Genomic DNA, 19,649 nt, shown 5'->3' with positions numbered 1-19,649 from the left:
TAACACATAGTATGAGGTATCTGCAAAAACAATCAACAACATTTCTTTGTTTCTCCTTCTCCCCCATGTAATGACATCATCCTCGCTGGGATCCAGGAGCACATGAGGTCTCCAGTCCAAATCCCAGTACCAAATCTCCCAGTCTTTACACGGAGTGGTTAATCCAGATTTGTGGAATGCTGGGCAGCACAGACTGCTGAGCCAACAAAACTGCACCTCCCTGAGGATTTGTGGAATCTGAGTAAATCTGAAAAATCTTGATGGTTGTTTTTTCAGAGGAGCTGTCTGACACAAGCCAACAAAAGGACTGAATATTAGGCTCCAAAAAGATCCAGTTTCCGGAGCTCCAGCCCACGAGCTTGGCTACCCTCCAGCCTTCTCCTGACAGGGCCTGCATTTACTGCTGCTACCCTGGGAGTCAAATTTCATGCAACCATTCCAATGGTGTAACGGTAAGTGAGTGGATTTCTCTGCTGTCTGCCAAATACACCAGAGGTGGTGGCGCGTGTCCTAACTTGTATATCTCGTAGAGTCAGTTATTCAGCTTTCTGCTCAGCTTATGGGATCCATGTAATGGGTGTACTTGTGAAAGGGAACATTTCTGAGAGAATGCAGATCAAATATAAAAATAACTCAAGGTCATGTTTGTTTGACAACCATGACAACCGAAACTGAAGATATTTATCCTCTAAATTCCCTAAGAAGAAGACAAAACGTACTCAAACCACAATTGGACCTTGAAGACTGGCTGCTGGAGCTTTAATGTCGAAGACAAAAGGAGGGCTATGACAGCACTCCACTTTGACTATTTATAATTATTATTTATAGACATTAAAGGCCCTTTTCAGCGTGTATTCTGGTCATTTTCAATCCTACGAAACGTACATGTGGCAATATTAACTAGACAAAATGGAGTGCTGTCCTGGCCTTTCTTTTTTTATTCCCTAACTTTTTTATAAACTCTTGTTTTGTTACTGTCTACTGATTCTGAAGTGCATCCAGGATGTTCATAATTGTATCATTATGCTATCCTAGGTCTTCCCTACAATAAACCCCCCTCTTCCCCTGTAAATCCCCCAACCACCCAGCCATGTCAAATTATCCACCCCATACCCCCCACGATGTGCAAGCTGTACCCATTCATTCCCTCTAAAGAGAGACACATGGACTTCGAGGCCGGCAAAGAACATCCTCGCTGCAAATTAATAGGAACACATGCGGCCTGTGGAAGTGGGGCTTCCTCCGCTATTGTTTTACCAAATGGTCCTTTAGTCCCTGGAGTTTAATCCGTTTAATATATACCCCCAACCCCTACCACACACACATTTCAGACAGCACACAACCCCTATCCTCCATCCCCCAGTGCTGACACACACACACACACACACACACACACACACACACACACACACACACACACACACACACACACACACACACACACACACACACACACACACACACACACACACACACACACACACACACACACACACACACACACACACACACACACACACACACACACACACACACACACACACACACACACACACACACACACACACACACACACACACACACACACACACACACACACACACACACACACACACACACACCTCTATAGAGTCTGTGGAACAGATGGCGGTGTGGCGGAAGTGGTGTCTCTCCTCCATGTTTGTCTTGTTCACAGCCAATTAACGTACAGTCCAGTGATCGTCTCAGTTTCCACCACAGTGCCAGTCACAAGCTCCCTTGAAACACCTGCCTCCAAAACAAACACCAAAATAATTGTATTAAAAAAAGACCAGTATGGTTTAAGTTTTGCAACAAATACCAAAATCAACAATGTCCTGCTGCCCTTCCAGGATTCCATTTTTTTCTCATCACCAAACAATTTAGATTTTTTTACTGCTTGTAAATAATATAGATTTTCTTAACTCAACTGCTCGCTAAACTCATAACGATTGGCTGTTCAAATGGCAAAGTCTAGGCTACTAATTTAAGCCTGCACTGTAATGCTGGACTGGATACTGTTAGATCTTAGGGTGCTTCGGTGTTTGACAGGAAACAATTAGGTTGCCAGACAGTTTTCTCAGTAGCTCTCTATTTTCTGAAGTAAAATTCAGTTTAAAAGATTGAGTTTGTAAAAATAGCTGAAAATACAGAAAACTAGACTTCGTCCCACATCATGACTGCTTCTCTAAATGTAACAATATTTGATTTTAAAGAGAAAGAATATGTATTGAACTAAACTTTGACCCTACAGGTTAAGAGTTACCAGTATGTAATCTGTATCTGTAAACTCTTCCTGCCAGGATGCCTGTGTGGTTTGGGTTCTCAGCGCTCTGAACACGACTGCAGCATGACGTCTGACATCTATCACCTTCCGCTCAACGTATACGTCATTGTGCTGGGCATCGGTCTTTTTGTGTTTATGCTGAGCCTGATCTTCTGCTGCTACCTTTTCAGGTAGGTTTGGGGGGAATGTTGACAGGGTGACTGTGAACATCTGGGGAGAAAGTGAGAAAGGGAGCTGCATGAGAAATGTGGGGGAAAACAGAAAGTACAAAAAGTAAAGTCAATCAATCAACAACTTTATTAATCCTGCAAGGGGCAATTGGTTATGAGCAGCAGTTTATGTCATGTACACAGGCAGGAACATACAAGAAGAACAACACACAGATACACCCGGGAGCACAGATGTGGATAATTCCAATTTACACTATAAATAGTTCAAAGCATCACAATAATAAATAAATAATCAAGTTAAAAGCCTTTCAAGAATGTAAAACTTTGAGTGCAGAAGGGATAAATGATTTTGAAAAGCGATTAGTCCTTTGATCAGGTAGAGCATATCTACGCCCTGATGGCAACAGACGAAAAGTGGTGTCATTGGGTACAGCAAGAGTGCAACCTTAATGTGTGATGATAGCAGCTATCATGATGCAAATGTATGGAGTGTTGCCCTGCAGAGCTGTCAAACATGCTAAATATGGTTTATTATAATTGTATGATTAGAAAACAAATACAAAAATGACTTCATTATTTATAGTTTGTTCACTACATTTATATCAGGGACCATGTCAAAAAATATAAATAAAAAAAAGAAACAGTGCTTTGTACCAGCTTAATGCAATCTGCCCCTGTGCTATGATAATGTTTACATCTTAAAACATACAACAAAAGTAAGGCTATCAATTAAAAATTGCCAAGTAATAGAGTTTGAGGCCTGTTTTCATTAAAAGGTTGTAAAACTCACAAAAAGCTACCTGCCAAGCACCAAAAAGCAGACAATAGTTAGCAACAAACTAGCTGACCAGCTAGCTACAGCCAAAACAACTACAAGACGAGTCAATGTTTGACTTACATGTATCAGGTCCGCACAAACACAAATCCAAATAAATTCTAGTTTGGCCTTACTTCAGCAGGAAGTGCAAATAAGTAACTGTTTACAAAAATGTTCGCCTTTCATCAAGTGGTATAACCTCAATGTTGTATTTTAAAACTGTTTGCGCTACCCCCATGTGGCAGATGTGAACACCACATAAAGGACTCTTGTCCTTTATGCACATGTTGTGCAGTTATTATAAATGACACAATGATACAAACAATAAATCATTATCAGTTTTTAAATAGTATTGTATAAAATTATATGATCAAAAATGTTATCAATTGAGTTAAGACAGTTTCTTAAAATGTGTAGGCCTAGGCTATAGTGCCGGTTCATCCAAAGTTATTAGATTATACTAAATTGCTTGTTGATATGACAATATACTGAGGTTTGATGTATTTGATTAGTTCCTTTAAGTCAGTTTGGCCTGAAACCGCCATATATAAAAGGACATCATCTTATGACCCCTAGACACCGGTTGCATGTCTGTAGTAAAGTGAATCAGTGATTTTCATTGTCGATTACCTCAAAATGGGGTACAAATGAAGGGTAGATTTGGATGGAAAACTGGCTTGGCTACTGAGGGTTTAGTATCTGAGTGGTAAACAAAATAGATCACAATGGAGTTAGGGCCCCGGCCCCCAGGTTGTGAACCACTGAATTAAGTTACAGCTATTACGCCAATCTTTTCTACCGTACAGATGTTGTTCTCTCTCTGCCACTCTCAGGTTGAAACAACAAGGAACAAGGGAGCAGTTCAGCTACAATGAGGTATGTCCCTGCAGTATATGTCACTATGGTTGAACATGTAACACCCGCTTCTGAGGCTGGTTATAAATACTACTATAGCATTTCACACCATTATTGTCAACTGTGAAACATAACACCACCCTTTATAGATGACCTTGTCTTCATCGAGTGTCCTTACCTGCCCTCTGATTCAAAGCTGTTAATCCAGCTGCAGTGTGAACAGGCCTGATATGATGATCTGGGAACAGGGTGTCACAATGTAGCTTGGTGACAGTTGATGAAAATATTTTCAGCCTCAACTCCAGCCATCTGTATTATGTATTCATTATGATCTTTTTTTTAATATGAAAGATAAAAAACATCACAAACAGGAGTACAAACCACTCCTGCTGATACTTTTCAAGCCCGTCACACAGGCAGATTATTGAAGCCATCTGAAGTGTTTGTTTTACACCATCGATTTTCTGCAAGAATAATAGTATTGACACATCCTTCACATGACACAATACTTCAGTCCTTTTCATATTTGTAACCATAGGTGGTGCTGAAGGGAGCCAGCAAGAAACTGAGCCTTCTCGGAGTAAGTCATTCTTTCTGCAAACAAAAGCTCATACACATCACTTGTGCTTAATGTATATGTTATGACCTGGCAGCAGTACACATGTTACCCCCACACTGTTTCCACTCCAGCTCAGATGACAAATTATGAGCTGGGAGGGTTCGGTTAGTCAACTAAATCAATTTCTCCTCTCAGATGTGATTAACATGCAGCACACACTCAAGATGTCCTCAAAAGATCTTGTAACTCAAATGCCGCCATTTAAAAAAAAAATGCTCTGCTCTCTCCTTGTAGCAGAATTAGGACTCCAGGAATAACTGCACTCATTCAATATGCATTATACAAAGATCCCTACTCTGTCTCTTGTGATTGCTCAAAAGATGGCTTTTGCAATTTCGTTGCTGCCTTTCCAGGGCAGTGGTGGTCAGCCGTAATTTTTAATTAACTGTCCAACCTCTGCCTATGTACAAGGTCTTATGAGCCCTTTTAATAGAGAACATAGTTAAGGTAAAAGCATTTTTTTTTAAACAGACGCTTTTACTTGTGCATTGCTCAAAATCTACGTCAGATTAAATTGATTTAGGCTACTACTGAAATGTAGCTTACTTACAAATGGCAATGTTATTGGCTGTTGTGAGATACAGGCCCCCAGTTGAATACAGGTTAGGGGAAAACACAATAAATGTAATGAAATGTAGATTGCTGAACTAACCTTGGTGTTTTTTTCGTCCTTGCAGCAAACCTGTGCAGTGTGTCTGGAAGAGTTCAGGACCAGAGATGAACTGGGAGTGTGCCCATGCTCACATGCATTTCACAAGAAGTGAGTTTAACTACAATGGAAAGTATAAATAGAAACGTATTCGCTTTCTGGGCAATAGTAAGATGAGGAGAAGATGTTTTTGTTAAAATTGTCAACGGTTAGCTTAGCATTAGGACTGGACAGGGAGAAACAGTTAGCCCAAGTTTACACCTTGGATTTGTCAGGTATGGAGGCCCAATGCTGCTTGCAAAAGAAAAACGAAACATGGAAACTAGCACTTGTTTAAAAAAATAAAAAAAGATATACTAATTCTACTAATATCTAGTAGGCCTATTATGTATATATTTATATTTTTCTTTCGAAATTCAAGTTAATTTAGTAAGAATGTCAAAATGATATGGCCTAAACAAGAAAGCTTTCTAAAGGTTTTTTTAAAAGGTAATTTTTTGTAATATATATAGTTACGACTTCAATATTTGTATATACTTATTTATTACTTTCGAGTTTCACATAATGACTTGCATAATCTTTTTTCCATCACTCTGGCTTAAATGGGCTTCCATATTCTGAATAAACAAACAAGATATGGCATTTAATTAGTGAGCTGTGGAGGAACTGGGATAGATTTTCAAAGCAATTTTTCCAATCATGCTATTGGCTGTAGCTTGCCCTGCACACTTGAGTGGTATTAAATATTTGACTATGACAAGAAAGAGAATAAGCGTATTTCCTGGTAAGCCCCAAGGACCCTCTCGGCGGGTCCTTTTTTTTTGTGTTCACGACACTGTGTCTCAGGGGATCTTAATATTTAAGAACCTATTAATGTGTTATACCAGATTAACGGGAATAACCTCAGCTAACTGACGATACAAACCATTTTTACCAAATCAAAACACAAGTCTCATAAGAAGCATCTCTAAATGACCCCTGAGCGAAAAATGCTAACCTATTACTGCACCGATAATCACTCCTAGCTCCCTTATTACTTATCCTAGGTGCACATCCAACACATCGTTTATGATCGCAAAGACACAGAATCTAACGGTGCCCACCTCAACACTGAAAGATGCAAACTCGACGTTATCAACAACAACGTACATCAAAACAAGTGGCGCTAGGTAGCCCACAACGCTAACATGGCTTCCCTTCGTCTTTGCCTGGTCTAAACTGGTCTTCAATGGCATTAAAACGATAAAAAAAAAAAACGATGCTGTAGTTAATCCATAGGTTAATCCAATGTGTCTGTGTCCCCTTTGAAATGTTCTGATAATCCATAAACAATAAAAACAGCTTTTCCGTTGCTTTATATCAGAGCAGCGATATTTCTCCCTTCTGCTGCAAGCTAGCATGTGCAGAGACGACACCTTTTTTTTAACATGTGTGTGCGGGACGATTTCCCTTGGATTCTATTGGCTCTGACGGTCAGAAAGAGATGTCACATGTCAAAATCGAACAAGGGGGGCCAGAGATATGGAAAATCCACCCAAATGGCCCCAGAAGAGGTTTTTTTGGCTAAATCTGTCTAAAAAGGTCAAATATCACTTGTTTTTGCATCAATCTTGATACAGGGTACTTATTATATGTTGTACTTTGGATTCCTAAAGCTTTTATTCTACTAACCCATCATCCATGTTCAATCTGAATTTTCTTTAAAATAAAAAACATCTATATTGATTCTGACTTTTCTACATCCAACTCACAGGTTTATCATTACTTTGAGAAAAAAAGAATACTAATTTAACCCTTTTAGAAGGGAAGATATGGTCATTTGTTCTGGGAATGTCATTTTCGAGCCTGAGACCTGAAAAACAGGCTCGGGGTTTAACAGGTTAAAATGACATACTCTTTCATAATGCTTAATTGAACAAACACTTAAAAAAAGTCAAATATCTATGCAGTTTTCACCAAGATGTGTCAGGTTGAAGACAAATATTTAGTAGGATAAAATATGTGTGCAAGTCGTTGTGACAAACTTTCTCAAAATGATTGACAGCCTTTTTCCAATTAATATTTTTTCTTGAAAGCTTCTTATTATTCAGGTATAGTAAATTACATATAACATGCATTTAGTTTGTGAAAAGCTACTCATAATGGCAGAATTGGGCTTCCTTACAAAACTTAGTTACTTATAAGTAAATACATCTTTGTTGATAAATTAATTTCAGCAAATAAGGATTCTTAAGCGGTGATAGTGTTGTCCTAAACTAGATTCAATTGTTCCTTTTTTTAAGAAACTGTTTTTTGTCCTGTCAGGTGCCTGCTCAAGTGGCTGGAGATCCGCAGCGTCTGCCCCATGTGCAACAAACCCATCCTCCGGCTCCACACAGACGCTCCCCAGGGTTCAGAGGGTCCGCTAGATCCGGAGGAGGTGTGAAAGAGCTGTGTGAGAGGAAACCGAACTCCCCTTACAGGAAACACACACATTAAATACACTAGGGATGATGGACAGCGGTCATCTTAAAGACATCTCACAGGAAATGTTGATAATGATCCCAAAGTGGCCGCCCTGCTGCTGACCTTTGAGCAATACGCCTTGATGGGAATTGGATATTGAGAGCGCCAAAATGACTTGGTCAGATCAGTCAGGGAGTGAGTGGATGAATAGGATCTTTTCATAAAAAAATTAGCTCCTAGTTCAACTTCCATATTGCACTGTTCACCAAAAAAACAAAACATGACAGGAAACAGGAGCCACATTAGAGAGCAGGATATCATTGCCACTGTCATTGGACGACTAGTGCAGCACTGCCAGAGACAAACACTTCAGGCATTGAGCGGGACTTCAGAGTACAGGATCAGTATGGATACCTCTTATATCTCAGGGGTGTTACCGATACAGCCAGCACAACCCATGTCAAGTCACCCTATAACCCTGTGCCACACATGCATCTTCAATACTGCCAATGTAGGTGAACCGCAGTCAGAGGTAGAGCCACGACCTCCGTCTCAAACTAAGACCAGCGGGATTACAACCATGGCAATTTAAAGTAGACAATATTGTTACAGAGTATGTCCCATGCCCTTTTCCTTTTAAAAAGAGACTGATAGAAAACTAGTCTTGCCTGTATGTATTGTATGTAAACATGTCCCTATATATTGTTATTTTGTATTTGTTGCTTTTAAATAAAACGTCGCGTAATGTATTGGTGTTGGATTTATTGAAGCGTCATTGTCATTTTATAGAAACATGCTCCCATAAAAGGTTTGGTAGCCATTCAAATATGCAGTAATTAATAGTCATGACATTAATTTCTCTCTTCATAGCATTACACACAAAATTGTCTAAAATGAAATGTTAAATACAAGTTTGTTTTGACATTTATAGATGGTTACAACTCACTTTACAAAAGTTATGACCTTCAGTCTCCAGTACAATAAAAACTAGGTTACAAGCTGAGGAGTTCATAATTTTTAGCAGGGAGCCACACACTTGTTTCCAAACATGTGTGAGGCTCAGTGTTATTTGTGTGTGTTTGGTCATTAGTTGGCAGCCTCTGTGCCTTTAGCTTCCACAAACTCCATGGCCTTCTCTTTGACAGCCTGGATGCTCTGCGGGGTGCCGAGCTTCTTCTCGTACTCCAAGTAGCGCTTGAAGAAGAACTTGATCTTTTGTACTGAAACGCTTAAGTGGATCACTCGATCAAAGAGCGCCCTGCAGGAGACAGGAAGTTGGAAAACATCATGAAGAATTCATTATGATTGGTCATGAAACTGGTCTTAATCACTTAACCGGATGTCCGATTTTCTCGTTTAAACCATTAAAGGGATAATTTAAAAAACAATTAGTATGAGGTACCTACAGTAGATGTGCCCAGTTTGGAGTAACAGTCAGAAGTATGGGGGATGGGGGATAAGCAATGTACTTCTGTGCTATTTAAAATGTACAGCTATTTCTAGCAGGGAACAGAAGCTGTAATTCGTTCTCTTTTTGTAGCTACCAGACTCCATTGACCAAAACAGTCCTTTTACCTTGGAGAAGATAGAAGTTAGTGGTGTTTCACTGCTTCGTTTGTTTTGTTAAATGTGTTATTGAAGACCAGGCAAATACCCTTTCTGCCGGTATGTTTGTCTGATGTACCTGTCCAAAGTAGTACATTACTTTGCTTCCGTGCCAGTACTACGTCTCCAAAACTAGGGTTCTGCTGACGGCTATCTGCTGTAGGTAATTTGCTGACCATGGAAGAGTAACTAACTCCACCTCAAAACATCCTAAGAAACCCTGTAGTTTACACGACACTGTATCTTTTAGCCACGTAATTTCCCTCTTTATATAAAGAAAATGTCTAGAGATTGAAAATGTGTTAGAAGTGACAATGAGGAGTTAGAGATTAAAGTAGGATCTTTCGCTCACCTGACTTCCTTCTGCGACCCATGTTTGACCATGAGGTCGATGAAGACGGACCATAGGTCAGTGCGTTTCGGGTAGGTTGTCAGGATTTTGTCAAACATGGTGCGACCTTTCTCCGAATCACCATAACGGTACTCGAGCTGAGCGAACTTGGTGATCACATCCACACCTGAGAGGAATAGGAATATGGAAAGCTTAAAACCTATGGATATACACAGCACGGATGGTAAGGGGGGTTCATTTTTTGTATTATTAGAAAGACCGAATACACTCTGACATGAGATCTGAAGGGTGGGTGAACAGCCAAAAAGTATAACTCAAACTGTTTTGTGACTACGCCTTTGATGTTTGGGTTTCTTACTTTCTTTGGAGGACAGACTCTTCAGCGCCCTCTGCAGGAGAGCGCTGGCAGCGTCACTCTGACCTTGCTGGAGCAGGAAGGTCCCGTAGCTCAGCCACACCGCCTTACTCTGACGGAAACGCTTCACCATCGTCTTATACAGGCCTTCTGCCTCCTGGAAAAACACATGAGACAGGGACATGTGGGCATTGGTGGCTACAGAACAGTATTTTACCATTCGTCTAAACAAATACAGTCAGCAGATCCTAGGTGGTAGAAGAAGTATTTGGATCCTTTACTTAGGTACCAAGTAAAAATAATCCACTACAATTAGAAGTCGTGCATTCAAATATATATTAAAGTAAAATATCCAAATATTATGATGACCACATCTTACTAAGGGTAGTTCAAGTAAAAAGGAGTCATTTTGTGTAAAGTGTTCCCTGTCAGAGTTGAAATATTTGTACAAGATGTTTCTGCATTAATAATGCTGTTGTGTTTTACTGCTATAGATGTTTACGGTTGTGCTCATTGTAAGTGCACAGTTGGGTAGTTTACTGTGCAGCAATGCATAATAACCTTTTGGATTATCATGTTTGTTGCATTGCTTTCCTATGAGAACCACATAGTTACACTGGACAGTTAGGGTGCGTAAATAGTTTTCTACAAAGGTACTAAAGCCGTTCGTAAAACAGCAAAGGGAAGGTAAAGGGGGAAATACCATGTTTCTACAAGCTCAGCTCTTGAGTAATCATAATCCTTTACTCTTCACTGTCGATCGTACCTTGGTCTTGTCGCACTTTGCGTAGATGTCGGCCAACTGCTGGAAGACGGGCATGGGCTCGCAGAACTGCAGCGCCCGCTCAAACACTTTCTTCAGACTCTCCTCTGTGCCGTACAGGTTCTCCAGGTTCAGCAGCGCCACCCACACGTTCAGCTTCTCCTGCTCCTCCCTGCAGACAGGACAAGAGTTACACAAATATAAATCAAGAATATGTTATTAAACCTTCCTGGACACACCCTATTGCAACAGATATGCACATATTATCTTATCAGCCCAAGAAATACTTGTTTTAATTATTAAGGATTATAAACATTTTTATATATAAAATATTTGTGCCCCTATCTGTCCCTTTACTGCAATTAAAATATCCCTGCTGTGGGACAAACACAATATTTCTATACATTACTGTGGGGAGATGATATTTTCCATCGTACCCTTCTTTCTAATATTTGGTCTCTTCTCTGTTTATGTATCATCATCATCATCATCATCTTTTATTTAAAGAGACTCTTGGTCCATTATTACAAAAACATACAACACTCAAATATAAATTAAAAAAGGCAGTTATACCAATGTTTCCACAGAGGTGACTGGTATCGTACAGCACTGAAACACGGATTTGACAGCAGCATAATGACAGAGTTATGAGAAACATTCAATCGACAGATGAATTTGTACATTTGATTTCTCAAAAGAGCATGGAACGTGTTGACTCGTGCGTTACAGAACATTTCACTTGCACTGCACCACCTTGGTTTTCTAAGCAGTATACGCAAACAGTCATTATATGCAACCTGGAGCTTCTTGAGGCTCGCCTTCTTATACTTGACCCACAAGGGGGTATGTATGTTCCAGGCTTTTTTGTTATTGCAGTTATCTGAATGTTGCCACAGACTGCTGACTCAGACTCAGACTGCTGACCTTATTGAACACGGACTATGTAGGGGCTCAAAACTCATTTTGACATTGGGCATGTGCAAATTAATTCCATACCCGATTTGTTATGATCCATTAAAGTTAGGCAACCGTTTGTTTTTATCTTGGCCTCTATCTTGACTGCCAGGAAGGACGATTGAGAGTTTTAAAATCGTCTTAGTTTTGGAGGGGAGAAACACTGAGCAGATCTGTTCTCTACTGATTAACCTTTTTAAGATTTGATTGATAGATGGAAACGTATTCCTGCTGTCTTTTAATGATCTCCATGTAAAATAAATGGAACTGAATAACACGGTTAAATAGCTAAAAACTTCATTAACCATAAGTCAATCACCTGAAGGAGATGGTTTTGAGGGCCCTCTCGGCCACGGCGCGGGCCTGCTCGATCTGCGTGGCCTGCAGGTGGTTGGCCATGTACTGCAGCCACAGCAGGGAGCTGTCGGGGGAGGCGAGCAGCAGGCGCTCGAAGGCGGCGGCGTCCTCGGGCCGCATGCTGGGGTTCATCAGCTCCGTCTCCCGCTGCACCAGGGCCTTCTCTGCCGCCTTCTTCTCCTGCTCCAGCTCGTGGCGAGTCTTCCTCTGGGTCTGGTGGAGGAGAACGGTGCGCCAAGAAGAAAATGAGTCATGATGGAAGAACATTTTCAGGTTCAGAGATTGGAGGAGACTTCTAGAGATAATATTTAGGCTGCAAACATATAATGATGACAGAAAGTTGTATTCCTTTTGTCGCTGCTGCCTTCCTTTGTTTCCATCAAGCCTTAAACAGACACTTCTAATGACTTATCTTTCCTCTATATGTATTCATTACAGTTGTGATAACTTGTTTGCCTTCCAATGATATGTTGTGCCACTCGTGTACAATAATAATAAACTACTTAGATCATATTCCTTTTTTTACTTTGTGTAGTCCTATGCAAAACGACATACTAAAAACTGTGGCATCTTTCACATGTTGCCTATATCTGTGTCTCTTAAGAGGCTGGGCCGTGGGAGATGTCGTTTTTTAGGCCCTTTTTACAAAACGAAAGACTGGCTCTAACACCTTAAATAACCAGAAGATTCTTGATGATGAGCTCACCTTGCTGCTTCCATCTTCGTCCTCTCCCTCGCTGGAGTCGCCCTCCTGCGCTACAGAGGCCGGCTTCAGGGAGCTCAGTGCCACGTCCCAGGAGAAACCTGCTGCCAGCTGCAGTCTGGACGGAGCTGCTGAGCTCTGAGCCACCTGCAGAGAGACAGAGGAGGGACATTTATTACATTTTTCTGGATGATGATATTACTGTAGTGAATACTGCGCTGCATTGTATTCACTTACTTTCACAGAAACAGATTTGGTTAATTCTTCCTTATCCTCCTCTTCTCTGAAGTACACCTCCACTCCGCTGTCGTTCTCATCACTATTCGATTGCTTTGTCTTCTTCTTCTTCTTCTTTGAGACGGTGGACTCTTCTGATGTCTGGGAGATAAAAACCAAAGTCAATACACACATTAAGATTAAATATACTGTAATAAAATAACCAGGGTTAATATTTGCTTGCATTGTGTTAGGTTCAGTAAAGAAAATGGCTTTATCATTCATCCGTCTATCACATTTTGATTCCCGATGTACAAAATCACTAAGTTGTTTTCCTACAGTATAAATGGGCCCAATTCACGGCAATGTCTTCTTAGAGTCCAAATGCCTTTAAAAAAGGGCCATATTTTGCTCACTTTCAGGTTCATATTAGTATTTCTGCCATTACTGTGACATGTTACCATGTTTTAATGTTCAAAAAGCTCTTTATTTCTCACATACATTCTGCTCTGATTGGTTAGCTGGCCAGCTCTGTTGGGATTGGTCAACCATTTCTTTGTTTCTTTCAAGCTGCTGAGTATGGAGAGAGTTTTGACCTGAGGCTGAGATCAATGCAGCTTTTATTACTTCCGGCCAAAATGATAATGAGCAGGTCATAACGTATAAGTGTTTTTTTCATTACAGAGGGCAGCTGAGAAGTAAGTCCTCTAAAGTGTGTTTACTATTTAATGTAAACAGCAGGAAGGAAGGAAGGAAGGAAGGAAGACACTTAAGTGAGAGGATTCTGAGGCCGTTTGTTACCTTTTCGCTCTTGGATGCTGCACGTTTCCTCTTGTTCGAGTCGTGCTCCTTTTTCTCCTCTCCGAGCAGACGCAGCGGCAGGCCGAGGGACTCTGGGAGGACGTCTGGCTTCCCAGTGTCCTCTGGGAGCAGAGAGAGGTGGACCAGCTCCTCCTTTGTGTCAATGCTGAGGACAAGAATAGAAAAAGAGCCCAGGATGAAAAACGATGACAGCAGTGATTCTATAATTAGCCGATACCTGAAGCTGCAAGGGGAGACAAGGAAAGACACCCGATCAGCACTACAGCGCTACTGTCTTCCTGTTTGTCCAAACCACTGTCTAGCGTCAAGTATGATGACTTATTCCTTTCTCTATTTATATCCAATGACAGAATGGAAATCTATGGAAATGCAGATTGCACCTTTGTAACTTTTTTACAGACAATTCTAAACTGTGCAATTAGCCCTTTTAAAAGGGCTAATTGGCCTATTCTCTATGTATTTTTCTCCAAACTATTTATGAATCAGTATCTTTTTACAAAAAGGTATAATCTGGATTAATGTCAATATAATGTTTTTCTAGCTTTTTCCCTGAAAAAATATATTTTGTCTAAAATGTTATATAATCTAGCCATAAAACTGTGTGTTTGTCGCTGTTTGTTCCCGTGCGAGTGGTGTGACATGAACCATAGTGTGACACATAGGTTTGACCGGCACAGGGTCGCCTAACTGACACTGAACGATGGTGAGCCCAAAAGAAAAACATTGCCCAGTTCCTGAAATCACATCTTTAGAAAATCTGCTCCTTCCTACCTGACGATCTTTGTGGTGAGCAGGCTGTTGGGGGTCAGGTGATCAGAGAGGACCTTGTGGTGGTTGACAAAGTATTTGGTGGACTGTTGAAGTTGTGCTCTTCCTGTGATGCTCGCTGACAACCTGGATGACAAACATGTAGAAGAAGATGATAAATGCTGAAACAACTATTGAAACGACATTTCCCAGAGACATTTGGATAATGTTGTTCCTTTTACGAGTCACCACACAATCTGTAAAAAACGTCTGTCTAGTCCAGTGTTTCTCAAACTTTTTCATACCAAGGACCACTTAACCAATAAAAAAACACTCGCGGACCACCTAACTCCACAAATATCTCAAAACACATCGTTTTTCTAGAACAGATTATAAATCGCCTGAAAATGGTGCAAACAAGTAGCAACATGTGTGACGAAGGTGTTGCCCTGGGCTTTGTCATGCAATATAAAGTGAAACTTAAGCTTGTTCCATTCAGGAGATATTCCCGCGAGAGTGCGGAAAACTTAAATGTATTTATTTATATCAAATGTGAAATGTTACCAATATACTGACGGACCACTAGGGGGCGCTCACGGGCCACACTTTGAGAAGCACTGGTCTAGTCTGATGCAGAACAGGCTCAGTGCTGCATGAATTCCCCATTTACCTGATGAAGACCCCCTGCTCTCCCACAGACTTGACGTAGCCTCTGATGATCTGGCCTGCCGTCAGTTTGTCTAAAGATAAAACCTCCGGGTCCTTCGCCGGCTTGGTCTCCTTCTGTTTGAGTCTGGAAGAGCAGAGTTACAGTTAAATGCTGTGATACGATGCAACTTATTACAGACACTCCAACCAAACGTGCGCATACCTCGATGGACGTAAAGACAACTGCCACTTTCCATTTTCTTCCCCGAGAAGGAAACATCTGAGGCAAAAATAGACAAAAATGTACATTACAATGAAAGATAAATAAAGATACATTGGGGATGCTGGTAGTATATATATTGCCTTTACATGTATTACTATAAGGCAGTAAGGATTCTAATAGTTAAATCAAACTTAACGTTGTTTCCTTTAGGGTTACACAGACACATGAAGAAAATACAAAAATATATTAATAATCACTTTTTAAAACAATGTTTACATGCAATATACCGCAAAGGCACCAACAATAAAAAGATAAATCAGGAGGAAAACTAAACCCAGCAATTAACAAAGCTGCAAAAAACAGAACAAGACTTAAAAGTGCATAGGGAGTGATTCACATAAAAACCTGCTGATAGAAATCTACATTTCATAGATTGATTTGGTTTTGCACCACAGTACAGGTCCACTAATACCATATATACAATTTTACCGTGTCTATGTAAAAGGCTTATAAGATTTAGAAAAAATATCAAATTGTTATTTTATAGACTGATATTGTCAATTTGGACACAATGAGAATGAATGAGAATTACTGACAATATCATTAAAACATATATTAAAATGATAAGTATGATTTTTCAGGACTTCTGGAGTGGGGACGCAATATTATTTGATGAAAAAAAAAATGTTCATTAACATTGTTGTACTATAATTAATGTATTTATCACTAGTGTTTCATATATATTTTCTATGCATGTTAAACATTTGGAACAAATATTCAACAGGCTCTTCCTCGGCTGCCTCCACTGACCTGAGCAGCTGGTCCTTGCTGAACCCGTCCAGAGGGTTCTGCCTGTAGGCGTCGGCCAGGTCGGTGACAGCCACGGCCCCCTTGCCGCCGAACGGCAGCTTGACCAGGAGGCCGACGGTCGGCTGGATCTTGGTCACCATCCCCATAGAAACACTGTGTTTCTCCAGCTTGTGGACACCTGGTGGTAAATGGAAAGCAATGAGAAGCGCTTTTCCAGTCTGTGTTCACATACAATTCAACATTCATACGCAGTCAAACTGAGGCAGAGGCTGCTGTACAAGGTGAACTAACTTTCATACACTGTTGCATCCGGAGTCATTTGGGGTTAAGCATGTGGCCCAAGGATACTTTGACATGGACGAGCGCTGTATCTCCAGAGCCACAGAATCAAATGAATTGTCGTCTCTTGATTTGAATAAACATCCGAGAGATTCAGATGACTAATCTACAGATCATAGGGTCAGCACTTTGAGCCCCAGCCCCTGCATTCAGCTTGTTGAAGAGTCCTTGGTCAAAATACCTCAACCCCAAGTGGCTCCCGCAGGCATATTAAAGTGTATGCAAGTCAGGTAAGTAAATAGCATGTGATTTAATGCAATAGGAACATAATGATAATGAGCTTCTCCTACCCGTGAGTGACAGCATTAAGCGTTGAGGTTTGGAGCTCACTTCCACCACTTTGGCGTTCACAGCTTGACCCTGCTTGTAGAGTTTTTCTGGGCGGCTGGTGCCCTGAAAATTAGTTTAAACAAATCACAGCAGTTACAAATGATGTTTTATTTATTCTCATTTTCTCCAAAGCTTTTATAATACTAGTAAACATAAATCGGACATGGACCAATTGATAGGAAAAACGTACTGTTGGATTGGTGATCATGGCCAGCAGTTCAACTGTCCCGGTAACAGAAGGATCAGTGGTGACCTCCAGAGTCTTCCTCTCTGGAACAAACTGGGGACAAAAACATGAATACACCGTAGATCAGGAGAGCAGTTGTTTCTCTTTTCAAATCATTTATGATTAATGAAGAACAGCAAGAAAGAAAGAAAAGCAAGACGTTATGATTTTCCAGACTTACCTTTGAAACAAAGCATTGAATTTTTTCCCCGACCTTATAGCCGTTTAGTTTTTCTTTTGTTGGAACTGCTTTGAAATCTGCGCTCTCATCCAGTTTGCTGTAAAAAAGAAAAAACACAAATAAGTGACGAAACTGACGAATAAAAAAAAAAAAAGATAAATACAAACGCTGACGCATCCAAACACCACAGGGTTCTGTTTCTGTAATGAGCATTTTATGATCTGTATAATATTTGATTAAAACAGAAGGAAACAGATATACACATCAAAATGACTGGTTTTAAATTGAGAATACTGTTCATTTACTACTTTGGGAATAAATGATATTCAGGTAATAGTGCAGTATAATTACCTGGGTATGAGAGTGAGCTCAGGGATGGTGTATGTAAACTTGGGATGGGAGAAGGGCAAGAATCTGAAGAAACAGAAAAGGTGAGATTCATTTCAAGTTCAATACAGTTTAAATAACACATCATGGTCATGGCGTTCTTCTTATCACTTACTGTGTAGCTGTAGAAAGGTCCAGGCCTACTACAACTATAAACGGAATTCTACTGACTAAATAAAATCATTTTGTTTGCTACAGACCGTCACGTAAAAAGAATAGAAGAAACACATGACTTTTTATTTTTCAATGTAATTCAAAAAGTTATCCTTCCCTTTGATTCTGTGAATATTACTATTGCAATATCAGTCAAAATAATGTCAATTCAAGTGTTTTTAAATGTTTAATTGTGAAGCCCTAGTAAAAGGAAAATACTAACAACTAGAACATTTAGGAAAATCATTGCTTAACTGTCATGCAGCCTTTAAAACTAGGAAAAGACACTTATTTAATATTAGAATATCAGAAGAGAAAGACGATATAAAGGATCATATCACAACATTGATATAATATCTATATACTCCACAGCCCGGTTTCATAATAAATGTATGTAAAGTGAACCCTTCGGCAGTGTGTACCTCTGACTGGAGGCTTCCCGTCCTCCGATGACCCTGGCGGTGACCTCGCTGCCGACTTTAACGGAGGATGTGGGGAAGGACCCCTCAAGAACATCTGCGACCTCCCCCACCTCGGACACGTGCACGCTGCCCGTGCTCCCGTCCTCCAATGTGACCATGATGGAGGTGGGCTTCACCTTCTTCACTTTGCCCCGCACGATGTCCCCGAAGCGATGGCCCTTGGTGCTCGTCAGGTTTTCTGAGACGGTGCGCTGTCGGTTGGGTGCGCTGCGCGCCCAGGACACCAGGGGGAGACCCTGCAGCGCCTCACAGCTGGCTTCTATCACCTCAGCTGCCAGACACATGCCCGCCTTCAGCCTCTCCGAGTCAGTCAGGAAGGTCTCATTTAGGTGCCTGCTGGTCTGGATCACCGTCAGCTGGGCCGTGTCCTCCAGGGAGATGACGGCGAAGTCTTTGTCCACGTGCTGCACCATCACCGTGTACTTTGTTCCTTCAGTTAACTATGGAAACACGCATCAAAATACACAAAAAGTCAATAACTACAGAAAATGGTTATGTTCTGACATCTACAAAGACCATAGACAAAGATTGATCAGGCTGCTCCAAAGAAAGCACTGTTGGGAAATTTGGATTTAATCAAAATGTCCAAAGTGAAGTCATGTGTTAGTTTCATTTTAATACAAATAAATAATAATTACTAAGCTGGAGGTAAAAACTGAAAAAAAAGAAGAGATTTAAGTTGTACATTGACAGGATAAAAACTAATTTATAAGTGAAACATTTGAACATTCTTTGAGATGATAAAAATGATAAATTATTATAATTTTCTTTAGATACAAGTCACAAATTCATCTGTTTCCAGCAAATGTATGACTTACATGATCCCAGTAATCTAAGTTCTGTTTTTTTTATATTAAAATGTAACACTTTATCTTAAATTGTCAGTTTTTTTAAAATCAAATAATAATACCCAACTAATATGCTATAGTTCTAAAACAACAAAAGTAATACTCACAGATTTCTTCTTTGCCACCAGCTTGGGGAGGACGGACACATGGACCTGTCCGGACAGGATGTCAACATGGAGGACCACCGCAGTGGCTTTCTGTCCTGGGCTCAGATTAGCACCTGAAATATGATATTGTTACATTGACAGATTTTTGACAAAATAAATAAATCAACAATCTTCTAAAAGT

The 19,649-nt window shown here is 40.4% G+C and overlaps 2 protein-coding genes across 4 annotated transcripts in view; one reads left to right on the top strand and one right to left on the bottom strand.

Moving 5' to 3' along the window:
• Window positions 1-278: 278 nt before the first annotated feature.
• zgc:175214 (uncharacterized protein LOC557610 homolog) lies at window positions 279-8,609 on the top strand. Its single transcript, XM_034239142.1, has 6 exons — window positions 279-452; window positions 2,322-2,475; window positions 4,126-4,168; window positions 4,686-4,727; window positions 5,444-5,526; window positions 7,720-8,609. Exons 1-6 carry the CDS (start codon window positions 428-430, stop codon window positions 7,838-7,840), a joined length of 468 nt encoding a protein of 155 aa, XP_034095033.1. The 5' UTR covers window positions 279-427; the 3' UTR covers window positions 7,841-8,609.
• pdcd11 (programmed cell death 11) overlaps window positions 8,606-19,649 on the bottom strand; it is a 23,532-nt gene continuing 12,488 nt past the window's right edge. For 2 of the 3 annotated variants that reach the window (XM_034239140.1, XM_034239138.1), the window contains exons 19-36: window positions 19,469-19,581; window positions 18,454-18,953; window positions 17,843-17,905; window positions 17,492-17,588; window positions 17,275-17,364; window positions 17,045-17,147; window positions 16,416-16,593; window positions 15,606-15,662; window positions 15,405-15,527; window positions 14,759-14,881; window positions 13,967-14,132; window positions 13,187-13,327; window positions 12,953-13,096; window positions 12,209-12,459; window positions 10,939-11,107; window positions 10,176-10,329; window positions 9,818-9,983; window positions 8,947-9,118 (exon numbers count right to left, since the gene is read on the bottom strand). In XM_034239140.1, coding sequence (XP_034095031.1) covers window positions 8,947-9,118; window positions 9,818-9,983; window positions 10,176-10,329; window positions 10,939-11,107; window positions 12,209-12,459; window positions 12,953-13,096; window positions 13,187-13,327; window positions 13,967-14,132; window positions 14,759-14,881; window positions 15,405-15,527; window positions 15,606-15,662; window positions 16,416-16,593; window positions 17,045-17,147; window positions 17,275-17,364; window positions 17,492-17,588; window positions 17,843-17,905; window positions 18,454-18,953; window positions 19,469-19,581 — 2,810 coding nt within the window. Of the gene's footprint in view, window positions 9,119-9,817; window positions 9,984-10,175; window positions 10,330-10,938; window positions 11,108-12,208; window positions 12,460-12,952; window positions 13,097-13,186; window positions 13,328-13,966; window positions 14,133-14,758; window positions 14,882-15,404; window positions 15,528-15,605; window positions 15,663-16,415; window positions 16,594-17,044; window positions 17,148-17,274; window positions 17,365-17,491; window positions 17,589-17,842; window positions 17,906-18,453; window positions 18,954-19,468; window positions 19,582-19,649 lie in introns of all 3 variants that reach the window. The other variant, XM_034239139.1, reaches the window with a different exon arrangement.

This window comes from Gymnodraco acuticeps, unplaced genomic scaffold (assembly GCF_902827175.1).
Source record: "Gymnodraco acuticeps unplaced genomic scaffold, fGymAcu1.1, whole genome shotgun sequence".
Taxonomy (NCBI): Eukaryota; Metazoa; Chordata; class Actinopteri; order Perciformes; family Bathydraconidae; genus Gymnodraco; species Gymnodraco acuticeps.
The sequence above is the reverse complement of the archived record's forward strand: the minus strand, read 5'-3'. Positions and strand labels throughout refer to the sequence as shown.

Bases quoted from the DNA above. Each gene is read 5' to 3' on its own strand.
- zgc:175214 (XM_034239142.1), top strand. From the start codon at position 428: ATGCAACCATTCCAATGGTGTAACG. The intron at 2,476-4,125 runs GTAGGTTTGGGG...TGCCACTCTCAG, and splicing joins TTCTGCTGCTACCTTTTCAG to GTTGAAACAACAAGGAACAA. The intron at 5,527-7,719 runs GTGAGTTTAACT...TTGTCCTGTCAG, and splicing joins TCACATGCATTTCACAAGAA to GTGCCTGCTCAAGTGGCTGG.